Source organism: Nannospalax galili, unplaced genomic scaffold (genome assembly GCF_000622305.1).
Source record: "Nannospalax galili isolate Female #2095 unplaced genomic scaffold, S.galili_v1.0 scaffold652, whole genome shotgun sequence".
In the NCBI taxonomy this organism is placed as follows: Eukaryota; Metazoa; Chordata; class Mammalia; order Rodentia; family Spalacidae; genus Nannospalax; species Nannospalax galili.
Window position 1 is genome coordinate 1,162,799 of NW_008332152.1, and position 15,803 is coordinate 1,178,601.

Consider the following 15,803-nt stretch of genomic DNA (forward strand, 5'->3'; position numbering starts at 1 on the left):
GTGAGCCGGAGCCAAGCTGTGCTGCATACCAGTGCCTGGCAGCCTAGGGAGCCCAGTGGGGCTACAGGACTCCACACCACAGTGAGGCAGCAGGAGAGCCGTGCCTCTAGGTGGTGAAAGTGTGCCACACAATGGACTGCAGAGCTGGGGCCCTGACCAGGCACCCTAGGAGTCAGCACCGCCTCCCTTCCCACTCCTATCCTGCAGGTGGACATGGCTTCCTACCCTCCCATGCCCTGTCCCGCCCACACACCTCCCCAACTCCACTCAGCCCGTTTCTGAGGAATAGCTTAGAACTGGAGCCAAGCTTTGGCCTGAAGCTACAGAGTGACCTTCAACCAGCCCAGACCGCACAGGCCCCACACAGGCCTGAGAGCAGCATAGACTGAGCACCAAGAGCTACAGTGGGGGCTGGCAAGGTGGCTCAGCAGGTCAAGGCACATGTCTCCAAGCCACTATCCCACTTTGATCTCACCCCGTGAGAACCCACACGATGGAGAGAACTGATTTCTCCTAGTCCTCCCTGACCGCCAAATGTGCAAACACACACACACACACACACACACACACACACACACACACACACACACAAATACAAAACAAAGCCTAGGGACTAGAAAGATACTCAGGGTTAGGCGCACTGGCTGGTCTTGCAGAGGACCCAGGTTCAGCTGCCAGAACCCACATGGTGGTTTACAACCAACCGCCTGTAACTCCAGTTCCAGGAGATCCGACACCCTCTTCTGGCCTCCACAAGCACTACAGATACTTACATGCAGGCAAACACACGTTAAGGTGGATCTCTGTGAGTTCAAGGCCAGCCTGGTCTACACAGTGAGTTCTAGGACAGCTGGGGCTACAGGGAAACCTTGTCTCAAAACGACCTATATATATAATATACATATAAATAATATATATAAGTATATATAATATATAAAAATAAATAAATAAATAAAAATAAACTAAAAAAAGAGCACCACTGGCAGGCGCGTGGGATGGCCGACCACAGGTCCACCTTGACACACTGCGAAAGCGGATCCAGACTGTGCCACGGGACAGCCTGGTCCCGATTCAACCTCAGACTATAGAAGGAACAAGCACTGCAAACAGGGAAGCCACAGCCCTTCAGAGGTCATTTGGGCCCAGCACCCCTGTGATGAGGTGTGTCAGTCTCTCTGGACTCCAGGAACCCCAACTTCTAAGGAGAACTGGCTTTCCAAGATCTTTTATGAGTCATCCTTGTTTTGTTTAACAAAGACTGGATCTGGGCGGTCCTGCTTAGATAGCCACTGGCTCATTCCCTGCCCTGTGCCCCTGCCCATCAGACGCAGAGGGCTGGGCTTACAATGCCCCAGGGTCCACACCAACTAGGCCCCTTGGAACCCACATCCTTGATGTGCTGCTCCTCCCGCGTCTACAGCGGGATGTGCTGGTGGTCTGTGGGGCACTTCCTGTCAGTACCTGCTCTGGTGGTGAAGCCCCTTCACTTCCACAATGGCTACCCACTACATCTGTGCCCTACAGACCCAACAGCAGACTCTCACCTTCCAGCATGGCCCAGTTCGCACGGAGATGGCCGCAGAGCCTCTGGGACACAGCACCTTCAGGAGCAGGCTGCAGACGACAGAAAACAGGATCAGGACAGAAACCAGGGCCCATAGGAGGCAGCAAAGGCCTGGCAAAGGTCCGAGGCGTCTCCTGTGCCCACACCATGGCAGACGCAGCTGACCAGCACCCAGATCCCTTCAATAGGCCTCCAGCTACAGCTTTTAGAGGCACAGCCTCGGCACCCAGATGTATTAAGTTGAAGGAGGCTCAGGGCTGAGAAAATCCCAGCGACGGCCACCAACCTGCCACACTATCCCCACCAGGAGAGCAGGCTCAGAACACAGATGCTGCCAAGTCTCACCTGCCACTGGCCATCCACAGGCCTCCAGAGCACCAGGGGGGCATCACGGCAGTCCTGCAGAACCCACAGCCCCTGAGTCTCCTCAAACACGACATCCCACACTCGGTGTGGGAAAGTCAGCTGTTGTCTGAACACCAGCTGCCGTCTGCTGGCATCAAGCTGGAAGATGAAGATCACAGGAACGCTTTCCAGGAGAGAGAAGATGGTCACCACCGCAACCACAGGCCCAGAGTGGTATCCCCCACACCCCATCTTAGTGCCCATGACAGTACCCCCACACCCCACCTTAGTGCCCATGGCGGTACCCCCAACCCCATCTTAGTCCCCATGGCGGTACCCCCAACCCCATCTTAGTCCCCATGGTGGTACCCCCAACCCCATCTTAGTGCCCATGGCGGTACCCCCACACCCCATCTTAGTGCCCATGGCAGTATCTCACACCCCATCTTAGTGCCCATGGCGGTACCCCCACACCCCATCTTAGTGCCCATGGCAGTACCCCCAACCCCATCTTAGTGCTCACGGCGGTACCGCCACACCCCATCTTAGTGCCCATGGCGGTATCCCCACACCCCATCTTAGTGCCCATGGCAATACCCCCACACCCCATCTTAGTGCCCGTGGCAGTACCCCCAACCCCATCTTAGTGCCCATGGTGGTACCCCCACACCCCATCTTAGTGCCCATGGCGGTACCCCCACACCCCATCTTAGTGCCCATGGTGGTACCCCAACCCCATCTTAGTGCCCATGATGGTACCCCAACCCCATCTTAGTACCCATGGCAATACCCCCACACCCCATCTTAGTGCCCGTGGCAGTACCCCCAACCCCATCTTAGTGCCCATCGCGGTACCTCCACACCCCATCTTAGTGCCCATGGCGGTACCCCCACACCCCATCTTAGTGCCCATGGCGGTATCCCCCACACCCCATCTTAGCACCAAGCCTGAGAACACTGCAGCCTTCCTCCACCCGCCTTGAGGAAGGGGCCAACTGAGCCCCTCCAAATACCTGTGAGACAGTATGTTGTTTGCTGTCTGAGGTCTGGGGCAACTTGTTTTATAGCAACTGCTAACTCAAACAGGACAAAGGCCACCTCACCCCCAGGGTGTGGACAAAAGCCAGGCTCTGAGGGCAGCTCTCTCTTCTCCAAACCTGCATTCTTATTTTTAAGGTGAGCCAGGGTCACCCGAAGTTAACAGGACAGAACGCAGAGTATAGAGGGCACCAGACCTGCCACAGCACTCAGCAGGTGCTCTAGAGGACCCATTCGATTACATGTTGCCCTTAAGTCTGCCCTGTGGGTGCCACTCCCAGAAGAATCAGTTCTCTGTGGAATCTCCTACAACTGCTCCAACATGCACAAAAGGCCCCAGGGGGCACTGCTACCCTTTAAGCTGGTGGACATCACCACAAAGTAGAAGGGCCAGGTCAGAGAAGACCCCAGGCCTCTCAATCAAGAGCATTTGGCAGAGTAAGGTCTCTGGAAGAGGGGATGGTACCAATGGCCACCCACATCCCCTCACCTAAGAACAGCACACAAGCACCAGACAGCCTGTGGGGTCACAGGAGCAGTGGAGCCTGGGGCTTACCAGTCACACAGAAGTGCCACACAGCTCTCCAGTCCCCAGAACGTGATCCTGGACGCAGCCAAACCCTGCAAGGAAAAGACGTCACTTAACCAGGCTCCGCTCCTGGGCACCTCAGCACCATTCTCACCACAGGCACCACAGTGCCCACATAATGCCAAGCAGGGCAAGGAGAGGGCACAGGAGCAGTCCAGCAATCAGGGAGGATGGCAGCTCAGTCTGTCCTCTCATGTGATGGAAGTATGTGTGGCCGTGCGACGCCAAAGCAACAGCAGGAAGCAGGGGCAGAGTGGGGGACACCGGAGAGAGCGGCTGCAGCCAGAGACTCAACGCCATGGCCTTCCATGCTTCCAGGATGGGAGACTAATAGAGGACGCTTCTAGAAGTCTTATAAGTGTGGAGAAAGGGGCCTGCAGCTCACGGGCTGGTCCAGAAGAGGATAGAGCCACACTGCAGTCCTGACACACAGCTGGGCCACTGGAACACCCGATGCCACAGGCTGCATGGGTACAGCAGGTACCAGGAGGGACCCAAGGAGGACAGAGTCAGGGGTGCCCACCCACAAAGCACAGGTCAGGCTATCCACCGGCTGTCTACACACACACATCAATTACTTCCCATCGTGTGATCAGGCCCCTTAGGTGAGATGTAAGTTACTTTCCACTGTGTGATCAGGCACCCTCAGAACTTCAAACAGTATGCAAGTTTCTCTGAAACGGAGACGCTGACAGCAAAGAAATCTTCCTGACAGAACATTTCCCCACAACAAGAGCGACAGACAGGAAGTGCCCCGCAAGCACTTGAGCAGCCTAGGCAAGCATGAAGTTACCTTGTGGCCGGGGTGCTCTGCAGGCTCCTGTAGGCTGGCCAGGTCACAACACTGAAGCTGGCGGCCACTTCTGTACTCCCAGAGCCTCAGGGTGCCATCCTGTGTGCAGACAGATGAGTTATCGGGTGGGGTGGGGAGGCCGCTCCCAGAAGCAGGAAGGCTGGCATGGCTGGGTGTGTGGGAGGTCCCCCTTATCAGCTGGAGACACCCCCTACAAAGGAAAGTTTCTCTAAAGACAGACGCAAATCACCAAGACACACAGGGCACAGAACATGGGCAAAGGACCTAAGACAGCTAGCTTCCCCTGCTGAGCAGCCAAAGTCCACATGTGATGCCTGCTGTGCAGGGACCAGGCACTCACAAACCCACACACACCACACAGAACTGGCTGCTGGGCAGCTAAGATCCAGGAAGAAGCACCCGAGCTGGGGACACGAGGTCCTATTCTCACAGGCTCTCCTGCCTCCCAGCAACAGTACCCAGCAGTAGCCATCTACCAAGCAGACACTTACCCCAGAGGAGGAAAGCAACAGCTCGGGATGACCAGGCACCACAGAGATGCGGCTCACAAACCTGCAATGGGTGAAGGTCGGTCACCTAATGCATGGTAGGTGCCCTCCCCCACCAGCAGGAACTAAGGAGAGGAACAGGGTCTTGGGTCCCCAACGTCTGCAGGGCAGGCAGCGCTGCTAGGTGAGGCCGCCTCCCTCCACTCCACACACCTGTCTACCCAAGATGCCTACACGGAAGATCAAATACACCAGGCCCATGGGTGAGGCTCCAAGGACAAGGTCACGGGAAAGAGCAAAGCCACAGACGGGTAGTCAGAGCAGACCCCAAGGGTCCTCGATGCTGCCAGTCCAGCACCCACCTCTGCACCCCACTCAAGAAACCAAAAGCCAGGCTGGAGACGGCTCAGCAGTTAAGAGCACTGACTGCTCTTCCAGAGGACCCGGGTTCGGTTCCCAGCACCCACATGGTGGCTGTTCCAAGGGATGCAGTGCCCTCTTCTGGCCTCTGCAGGTATTGTACACACATGGTGCACTTACATACATGCGGGCAAAACACTCATACATGTAAAATAAAAAATAAAATCTTAGGAGAAAAACAAACCAAAAGCCACCTCAGAGGTAAAGTAAAGGCTTCAGTTTTTCCACTGACAACGACAATGTCCGACAATGTCTCCAGTGCACTCCATGCACAGAGTGCTCATTCCCTGTGCGCCCTGTATTCAGCTCTGGCTAAGAACAACAGCGTTCCTCAGCAACGCCACCCATATAGCACTCCCCTGCCAGGAGAGCAGACTGGAGATACACCCTGGGGATGGATGCAGACGTTTAACTCCTGACAGCTGAACTGCCCACCAACAGTCAGCTGCTGACTGCCAGCAACTACCAGGCACTGGCCACTGGTCTCTAGGCCCAGAGGAGTTTCCAGAAACAATGTGGGATGTGGCAATGGGCAGAGGAGCAACACCCCAGGAGAGCAGCTCAGAGCAACTGCTTCCCAGACCCCACAGCCCTGGGTGTCTGAAGCTGCCACACAGGGAGCCCCGCGTGAGCCAGGCAGGGTGCTCTGGGTTTTCAAGTTGCTCCTGGCTGGAGGGCCTGACCCATCCACCAGCAGTTTCCAGTGCCCTGGCCTACCTACATCACCTTGAACCTGGTCTACTGTCTGAGCAAGGGACAGGGCTGCACTTACTCCATGTGCCCCAGGCAGAAGGCCTCAATGCTATGTGGAGATGCAGCCCAGCTGACCCGGATCTTCTCATCCCTGTCTGCAGTGAGCACGAAGCGGTCGTCAGGACTCACAGACTGTGTCATCAGGGATCAGAAAAGAACCGTTCAATGGCTGGCATCGCAAGGCACCTGGGAAGGCCTGGATTTTCCCCAGGCCGCCTCTGAAGGATTCCTGCAGGGAGCTCAGTACGGCCTGGAGAAGCACTGGGGATGGCAGGGGACCGAGGGGAGCCCTGTGGGAGGGCCCCCAGCAGTGCCCAGCCCTCACTCCTCAGCTTAGAGGGCCAGCACCACAGCTCTGAACACGGCCCAATTCCAATGCCACCCACCCATACTTACAGTACCTCCCACCTTCCACCTTGCATACCCAGCAGCCACTGAGTCCTCCTGAGGAACCCCCAACCCCCACCTCAGTCTGCCCCAGCTCTGTCAACTGCAGGCCAGAGCCCTAGCTGAACTCTGGGAGGAAAAAGGAGCCCATAGACCAATCAGCTCTTCCCTCCTCCCTAAATCACTCAACCTGGGTTAGACTGCCTGTTATGCCCAGAACAGCCAGCCACCTCACCTGTCAACCCCACTGCTACCTCTCCTGCTCTGGGAGCACCCTGTAACTCTGCCCACCACCCCTCAAGCCTTGGCTGGGGCACTTACCACATCTAGAAGCATGGACAGATGCCCCAGCTCCAGCCTGCCAAGTCCATTGGGTTCCAGCACAGAGAAGGAGTAGACGTCCCCAGACTTGTCAGCCACCAAGACCCGCTCTTCTGAGGCTGTGAAAGTCAGAGCAGTGCACCTCCGCACCACAGCCCTGCAGAACCAGAGGGTAATTGGCACCCACCCACCTGCACAGGCCTCCACAGACCCTCCAAGACAGCAAAGGACCCCAACTTATAACGGCTGCACTTGCACTACTCTGACTTTACTGACTGGGACAGTAACCCACACACCCATTTTTTTCACTTTTGCCACAACAGTCAACAAACTCCATGAAGCAGTCAACACGACTACGGCAGACTCTGTGTCACTGGTTTTGCTCGGCTGTGGGCCAGCCAGTTCTGAGCACATCTGGAAGGTGAGGTTAGGCTAGAATGTGTCACAGGCTTGGGGTAGCGAACACCTTTTTAAACGATAGTTCTGCTATGAGGAGCTAGCTGGGCGGGAGCCTGCTGTAGGTCCAGAGCATCTGTGCCACAGGCTGTCGTCACACCTCCCAGATGCAGAAGGTGGGTCACAAACAAACACCACAAGGAACTGAAATTGAGCCAACACACAAACTATTTTACCCCCCGTGGGGGGAGGGGGGTGTGGATCTCTGAGTTCAAGCCAGCCTGGTTTACACAGAGCTCTGAGCTTAGCTGGGGCTGTAGGGAGACTGTCTCAAAAAAAGATCAAAACAAAAAAGACAGGCATGCTGGCACACAGCTGCAATCGCACCACTCTGGAGGCTAAGGCTATGACTCATTTGAAAGGGGTCATAATAAAAATGCTGGGGAAACTGCTCCCTGGCCCAGGACCTTTGTTGCACACATGAAGGTGACAAGGGCCAGCCACACTAGCACAGCATATGCCCTCTGGACTGTTGTCAGGACAAGAGCATACACCACTCCCTGGGACTCTCCCTTCTCTCCCTACCCAGCAGGACCACCTACCCGACTTTCCCCAACCCTACCACTTCTGTGACCCTCACTGCCAGGTCTGCACCTAGGGCAAGAAGCCCAGAGATGCTCCTGGGCTGCCCTGCTCCTTCAGGTGCCCCGCTCCCAGCACTGGGCCACAAAAATCACAGGGCAGCCGTGACCCCAACAGAAGGGGAACTGATATGTCAGGGACAGCTGTTGTACCCAACCCATTCACAGCAGTCCCCTGAGGTGGGTCCTAAGATGAATCCCATCTGCAGCTTGTTCAGGTAAGTGACAGGGATACCATAACAGGGATGGGCCGCAGGCCTCGAGAACCACATACTGCATCCTCTCTGCATCCCGCATTCTCTGGGGACACACGTCTTAACACTGTTCTACAGCACACATAACCTGATCATGCAGACCTGACCTCCCCACTTCAGTGCTGGAGCACGGGCAGTACCTGTCACTGAGGAGCTCATGATGGGGCAGAACGGGAATCCCCTTGCTGTTGGCTGCCCGTAGGCCAGCCTGAAACAGAACCTGAAGCTGGAGAGCCAGCTCCTCACCAGACAGAACAGTGAAGGAAAGGGAGGGCCTGGGGCATCGAGACCCAGCCACCCCCAGCTGTGCTGCTCTGGGAGCAAAGGAGGACAGGGACAGCACAAAGACAATCAGGGGGTGGGGTCAACCAAAACAAACGGCCCACAGGATGCACCGATCAGCTGCACCAAACTCAAACACAGGCTCTGCGAGTGACCAAGTCAAACCAACGGTGATCCGAGAGACTCCGGGATCCCGCTGCACGTGGCAGACAGTCCTCCAAGTCACTGAAATGACAGGGCCTCACCACCAGCCTCGGGCTGTGTCCTGGCAGCAACACACTGCAGCTACAGGTAGCAGGCTTGCGATTAGGGCTCAAGTCAGTCAACAAACAGGGCAGCGTGCAGTCCAGGTGGTGACCCCTGAGAACCAGGCAGTAGCCCCACTGAACCTCAGACTCTGCCATCCCAGGTCTTAGCCATGTCCCCATTCTGCAGGTCTCAGGGTTCACACCAAGAGCCCCACAGGATAGTAGGTGCTCCCACCTCTCTATCTTGCCGGGGGGGGGTGGGGGCTGTCCTCTGCAGAGTTTTGTCATTTGGACCTCTGGTCCCAGTCACATCTGGCACTGCTCCAGGCCAGACTTTAGAGCCACACTGCTAAAGTGCTCAGGCCCTGCCAGGCACTGAGGGTCCCAAGTGCCACAGCTGTCTGGCCCTAGCTCCCCAATCCTACATTTCTAGCAGCCCAGTGCTGCGCAAACTCGGCCTTGACCTTTCAGGGTGCTGTCACTGCTTGTTGCCGGACATATTCTGGAATGGTAAGCCTTCACATGCAAAGTTTCTCATTCATAAATGAGAAACATCAAAACTAAAGATTCTGTTTGTCCCTCTGTGTCCTCATCTTTACTTGGCAACCATGACCTTGGGCCCACGGCAGGTGACGGTCTCCTAACCAGCCCAAGTTTTGGGACTTCTGGCCCTGCCTGTCACTTTAAACCACACCTGAAAGGACTTGCCGTCGCCCACAATTACCCTTCGTAAGACTAAGGACAGCAGCAGCTGGACAACACTCGGTCTGGTCCTACCTCAAGGGAGTCCCAGGGTGATGTGGTGCACACACACTGTATGTGCAAGGAAGGTGTCAAGGGTGGTGCCTCTCAGGGGAGTGGGTCCATCAGGTCCTAGAGATCTGTGTCCACAGCCACCAGCCTCCCAGTGTGCCTGCACCAGCTCCAGATCGGAGGGTGCCCAGACTCCCCACGTCTCCTGCCATCCTGATCAGACTGCCTCCCCAACTCGCTTCCCCTTCCTCATGCTGGCCCCCCAAACATATGCCACTGACTTCCCACCAGAGTGGATGAGGACTTCACCTGGCCCTGCTGACTTCGCAAACCCCAAAATTCAGAGGTGTTGTTTTCTAGCTTGATTTTTCCAAAGGGCACCTACAAACCAACAAAACGTTTGAAACCACCTCCCACCCAAAAATGAAGGACATGAAAAGAAAACAAAATACAAATGGTTCTCCAGCATGTTAAAAGCTGCTCTGCCTTACTTGCAATGATATGGGTGTGTAAGGTCTCGTTCTTCTAACAGGAAAGATGGTAAGGTCTGAGTAACACTCCGCATGATGAGAGAAACAGGAACTTAAAATCTCTTACGCAGGCTGACGAGATGGCTCAGCAGTTAAGAACACTGGCTGCTCTTGCCGAAGACCTGGGTTTGGTTCCCAGCACCTACAACTACCTGTAACTTTAGCTCCAAGGGCTTCGATGGACTCCATGGGCCCTGCATGCTTACAGTCAAACAAGCAGGCACACACACATACACATAAATAAAAATAAAACTTTAAAGCTGTTTCTTATGCAGGGGCTGTAGATGAATCTCAGTGCCTTACCCACGCCAGGGAGCACACATGAGCCCTAAGGTGCAGTTTTAAACGGGGACGTGAACACATCCTCCTCTGGAGGATCTGGGATTATCGATCCAAATGATGAGGGCATAGACCTCGCAATGCGGCAAGTTACTCTGGATCTTTCTAAGGTTTGCTCACAGACCACCACATTGGGTTTTACACACTGAAACGCTTTTTGAAGGAAATGTAAGAGAATAACGTCCATTGAAGGAGGATGTTAGGAACCAAAGACCCGCACAACATAACTCCAGACAGCTATCTGGCTCCTGGGACGCTACCTTCCAGCCACAACCTGAGCTGACACCTGCCACCTTCTTTTCTAAGTCACAACAGTGTAAATCTTTTTTTTTTGTCTTTGTTTTTGCTTTTGAAACAGGGTCTCTGTAGCCCCAGCTGTCCTGGAACTCACTATGTAGACCAGGCTGGCCTTGAACCCAGAGATCTGCCTGCCTCTGCCTCCCAAGTGCTGGGATTAAAGGCATGTACCACCACGCCCGGCCACAACAGTGTCAATCTTATTCTTCTCCAACACAACTTCAGCATTAGAGGACACCTAGATCTCCTTGCCCTGGGTGGTCTGGTCACTGCTCAAGTCCCATAGCCGGGCTGCTGGGCCTGTTGCACACCTCGAGGACCTAAGAGGGAGGGTTCAGAGGGTAGTCTGGGCCCACAGCATCTCTGCTCCATGTACAGTCCACAGCCAGCAGTAGAAAATGTTCTGAGCACACTGCTGGGCTCCATCCTTCATTAAAAAATAAACTGCAGATGATTCCTGCCCAGCCCAGGTGGGTGCATCAGAGCCTGCATGGTCACAGGTCCTGTAGCTACATCTATACAGCTGGTCTTTACTCTAGCAGGATCACCATCACATACTGAGCACGTGCGTGCACGCGCATACACACGCATACACACACACACACACACACACACCCTGCTGAGAATTTGACCCAGGACTTCCTGCATGCTAGACAAGTGGTCTATCACCAAGCCACAAGCCCAGCCCTCTTTAATCATTTTTATGTAGTGTCCAAGCTCATGCATGAGTGCAGGCATTTACATGACAGAGTACACATGTGATCAGGGTCCTTTCCTTTCACTTTGAGACAGGGTCTTGTTTGCCACTGAGGATGCCAGGTTAGCTAGCCTGAAAACGTACAGATTCCCATCTCCATCTAACATCCTGCTGGAGGATGCTGGAATTACAGATGATGCCCTGCATCCAGCTCTATGTGGATTCTGGGGGTCTGAACTCCAGTCCTCACACTCACACAGCCAGCACTTTAACCACTGAGCCACCTCCCAGCCCACGTTCTTTTAGATCATTTGATATTTCATTTTTGGGGAGGGCCAAAGCACCTCAGATTTAAGCTGTGGACGTACTTCACACAAATACACTAAGCAGCCAGAGTCAGGAAGGGAGACTGCTGGGGCACTATGTTCGCCCCCCAAAACAAAGCCCTCATAAGTTGAAGTCCTGAGCCACCCAGTGCCTCATCATGTGTCTGTATCTGCCATTATGGAGGAACAACAGACCAGATGCAACAGGTCCTGAGGAACCTGACTTGTACTTAGGAGATCTGACACACAAAAAGGGTCAACCCTTGGTGGACACAGGGAGAAGATGCCATGTGTGGTCGCCATGGTCCTGCACTTGTGACCTCCACACCAAAAGAACTACAGCTTCAGCCCTGGGGCCCGCAGTGTCTTACCAGACCAAATGAACTATGGCTTCAGCCCCGGAACCTGTGTGTTGTATCAAGGCAGCCAAGAACCCTAAACAAGGAGCAGGTTCTCATCAGGGGCTCATGAAATCCCCAGTCCTGGTTTGGGGAAGTTGTTGAGAAACCCAAGGCCAAAGGTCAAAGCCAAGCAGTGAAAAAGCCCCAGCCACCTGCAGGGGTCCCTGTGAGGGGCTCAGCCACCGCACGTCTCCCACCATGAACTGTACTCCCTGAAAGTAAGAGCCAGAACCAGCCCTTCTTCCCTTGAGTTGCCTGTGTCAGATAATCCGAACAGCAAAGAGGAACACACACAGAAAGTCAAGGGCCATCATCACAGGTTCAGGAAGGAGCACACAAATGTCAAGGCTGACTCTGCTCTGTGTGCTGTTCACATTGATGCCAGGGAATAGCCAGTGTAACTCGGCCTTTACCCTACTCATGAGACCCACAGCATTTCTATTAGATTGTCAAAGCCCAGCACTGTGTGCCAATGACACCCACCCTGTTCACAAGGTGAACACTGTGACATGGTGGCACTGAGGAGGTTCACACTGTAGGTGTCTCCTTCAGAAGTGATAGGATGGCTTGGGAGTGGATGGGGCAGAGCGGTGACAGGAGAGAAGGGCACCTGCCCTCCTGTACTCAGCCCATCCCCTCATCTCCCCGAGACACAAATGCTCATCACCCGGCTTATAAGTGGGCAACATCTACCTCTACCTCCAAAAGCCCTGACACTCTCAAGAGTGTGGGCCAGTGGCTCTATCCCTGCCGAGCATGAGGCTAGAGCATCAGGGTGGAAGGCAGGACGGGCACAGCGGTCAGGGTACCAATACCACAGCCCGAGGAGCCACTTCATGCTGTGGCTCTGCTACTTAACCCCACACCACCACTGTGAGAGAACAAAGCCCCTGCCCCCCTCACAGGCTGTTAGGGTTCAATCAGTTAATACACATAAAGCACTGCAATCAGAGCCGTACACACGGCTGGAATGGTCACTGTCACTACCGCTACTGACATACAAGTACAGGGTGCGCACAGGACATCTTAAAGATTCGACGTTAGCATTTCATACCTGACACTCAGACATTGCCATGGTTTTGTACGGAAAAGAATCAGACGCTTACTGTCATCAGTTAAAGCAAAATAGCTGCCAGACTTGGAGAAGGTGGACGCCAGAATCCTGTCAGTCCCCTGCTCCGTGGGCTGTCTGTCCTCCCTGAGAAAGAGTGGGGGGGGGGGGGGGTAAAGGAAAGGGTGGGGGGGGGGGGAGTACAGTTAGGCCAGACTTGTCAATTTCTAACACGGGTGAGGTGGGAAGACATATTAAACGGTTAAACGGTCCTGGGGAGGTTCAGAGAACAGCTCTAATTTCACAGGAGTGAAATCTAACTCAACAGTAAGCAAACATGTTAGCATCCAGAGAGGTGGGCTGGACAGATTCAGATCATACAGCCTACCCTTCATGGACAGGGAGGAATATTAAAAACAGTAACAAACTAACCACAAGACCAAGCCACACAAAACAAGCATACACTGTTGCTTTCCCTTCAAGTTAATTTTCTACAGCTGCCTTTAATGCAGCTGAAACAGTCATGACTGTTTCAAGGAACCAACTCAATAGATGATTAGTCACAGAAACGCAAAGTATTTGGAAACATCCTAAGTACTCTGAATGCCTAGATTTAAAGTTATCTCCAAATTTCTTTCTGAGATGGAACTTAGTCTATCCCTACAACTGGTGACAGAAACTAGACTTCAGCCAGACCGTAAGGACCATCATGGCTCACTGGCCCCATCACTCAAACCAGCCGTCAGGCACTGGACAGGCTTCCCCACCACCTCACCCTTTATCTTCTTGCGCAGACTTCTCCACTGCGGTACTGCAGTCATACGTGAAGATGCCGCCTTCATCACTACCGGGAAGTAACAGCATATACTTCGTTAGCAAATGCACAGGATTACTTTGTTTTACTTGTCAAACAAAAACATTTCATAGTCATTATATTATGGATCTCATCCACTGAGCCAAGAACTGTTATTCACTTAACCTCCTTTGGATACACCATACACAGTCAGCATGGTTCTGTGCAAAAATCAAAACCGCTGGACGTGGTGGAGCAGGCTGGAATCAATACGTTCCTCTCACAAAATCAGCACAAAGTTCTGAGACATTATGTTCTGATAGTTTTCAATGGGACTTTTGCTCCCAAATTTAAAAGTTAGTAGATGTTCAGAAACATCTCACCTACTGGAAAAAAAGCCCCCATTGACCAAAGCTTTGGGTACTCACTCATGTAAGATCACCCACCCTCCCTATCAGACCCCAAACTCCCTTCCATCGGCCACCCCACACCCCACACCACCCCACCCCACCCCCCACACGAAGGTGTTTTTGTATTTTGCTGACAACCTATGAAGAAACTACACCTAAGGCTTTTCCCATTGAACACCGAACTGTAGAGTCATTTTCCAAGTCTAAAGGACACACATGTATGTCAACTGTCCAAGAATCAAAGATGTAGACGGAAGGACACATATATAGACAGAAGGACACACGTGCATCAACTGTCCAAGCAGCAGGGACGTAGACAGAAGGACACACATGCGCTTCAACTGTCCAAGAATCAAAGACATAGATGGAAGGACACACGTGTCAACTGTCCAAGTATTGAAACGATCCAGGAAAGGAAACAAGACGTCCAAACTGACCATTCTTGGGTTCCTGGGTCACAACTACCTGCTCAGCACCCACTGACTAAAGAATCCCGCGCTTTTCCGGGTTGCAGAGGTGACTCTGTAGTTAAGAGCACTGGCTGCTCTCGCAGAGGACCCGAGTTTGATTCCCAGCACCCACGCAGCAGCTAACAACCATCCCTAACTTCAATTCAGGGGCTCCGACGCCCTCCTCCGACCTTCCCAGGCATTGTACGACACGGGCGCACTTACACACACGCAGACAATAGTCATACACATAGAACGAAATAATAAAACATTTAAAAGGACCCCGCTTGTGCACACACTGGGCCGCACTAAGGAAGAGGAAATAAAAGGCAACAGCAGCCGTGTGGAGGCCCCGGGGAGGCAGATGCTCACTTGGCGCTCTGCCCGGTTCGGACTAAACCCCGAAAAGCACCTCGAGCTGAGTCGTGCACGCGGCCCGGGAAGAGGCGCGCTCGGTGCTCGGTGCTCGGTGACCGCAGCGGCCTACAGCACAGCACTCTCCCGGGTCCGAGGCTGCAGGACCCGGGCCAGGCCAGCGCCGCCCCACGTGACCCGGCCCTGCGCCGCCGAGCCCGGAAGTGCCCCGCAGTACAGGGCGGACCCGGGAAACCCGGCCACCGCCGGTCCTCACCTGTCCGCGGTGGAGATGGCCAGGAACCGGCTGCCGCCCCGCACCACCAGCACCTGCCCGCACAGCGCCAGCCCCGCCGCGCTCGCCATGGCCCAGCTGCACACGCGCACCGCCCAGCCCGCTTCCGCCCGGCGCCGGCCAGTGACGTAGCGCGCAGGCGCACTGCCGGTGGCCGAAAGTGGATTTGGCGCACGCGCAGAAAGTGCGTCTCTTCTGCACCTGGGACCTGGTTCTAGTGGCGTCACGTGCTTTCCTCCTGTTGGGCTTTGCCCTCTGTCATGTTAGATTTGGTTCTGGGGTAGGTGACCAGTCTAGGGGTCAACACTAGATGACCAGCCTAGGACTCAGGACTCAGTACTAGGTGACCGGCCTAGGACTCAGGACTCAGTACTAGGTGACTGGCTGAGGATTCAGTACTAGATCACCAGTCTAAGATGTGGCAGTGAGTGTGGATGTGGCTGGCTCAGGGCAGTCCACACACAGGTCAAAGATGCCTCAGGCCGAGTGTCCAAACAAGTGGTTATGACTGTGCCTCTCAGGGACCCCCCCCCGCCCCGCATCCCATTGAGTCCCAGGGTCCAGTAGG

General features: G+C 54.3%; 1 protein-coding gene across 9 annotated transcripts in view; it reads right to left on the reverse strand.

Moving 5' to 3' along the window:
• Positions 1–15,345, reverse strand: part of Wdr4 (WD repeat domain 4) — a 42,370-nt gene extending 27,025 nt beyond the window's left edge. For all 9 annotated transcript variants that reach the window (XR_003848611.1, XR_003848610.1, XR_003848609.1 and 6 more), the window contains exons 1-10: positions 15,218–15,345; positions 13,710–13,778; positions 12,938–13,081; positions 6,720–6,876; positions 6,031–6,143; positions 4,842–4,902; positions 4,330–4,428; positions 3,504–3,568; positions 1,910–2,093; positions 1,545–1,614 (exon numbers count right to left, since the gene is read on the reverse strand). Coding sequence is in view for 3 of the 9 variants with exons in the window: in XM_008827367.2 (XP_008825589.1) it covers positions 1,545–1,614; positions 1,910–2,093; positions 3,504–3,568; positions 4,330–4,428; positions 4,842–4,902; positions 6,031–6,143; positions 6,720–6,876; positions 12,938–13,081; positions 13,710–13,778; positions 15,218–15,306 (1,051 nt within the window). In the remaining 6 variants the exon portion in view is untranslated. The remainder of the gene's footprint in view (positions 1–1,544; positions 1,615–1,909; positions 2,094–3,503; positions 3,569–4,329; positions 4,429–4,841; positions 4,903–6,030; positions 6,144–6,719; positions 6,877–12,937; positions 13,082–13,709; positions 13,779–15,217) is intronic.
• Between the last annotated feature and the right edge of the window lie 458 nt (positions 15,346–15,803).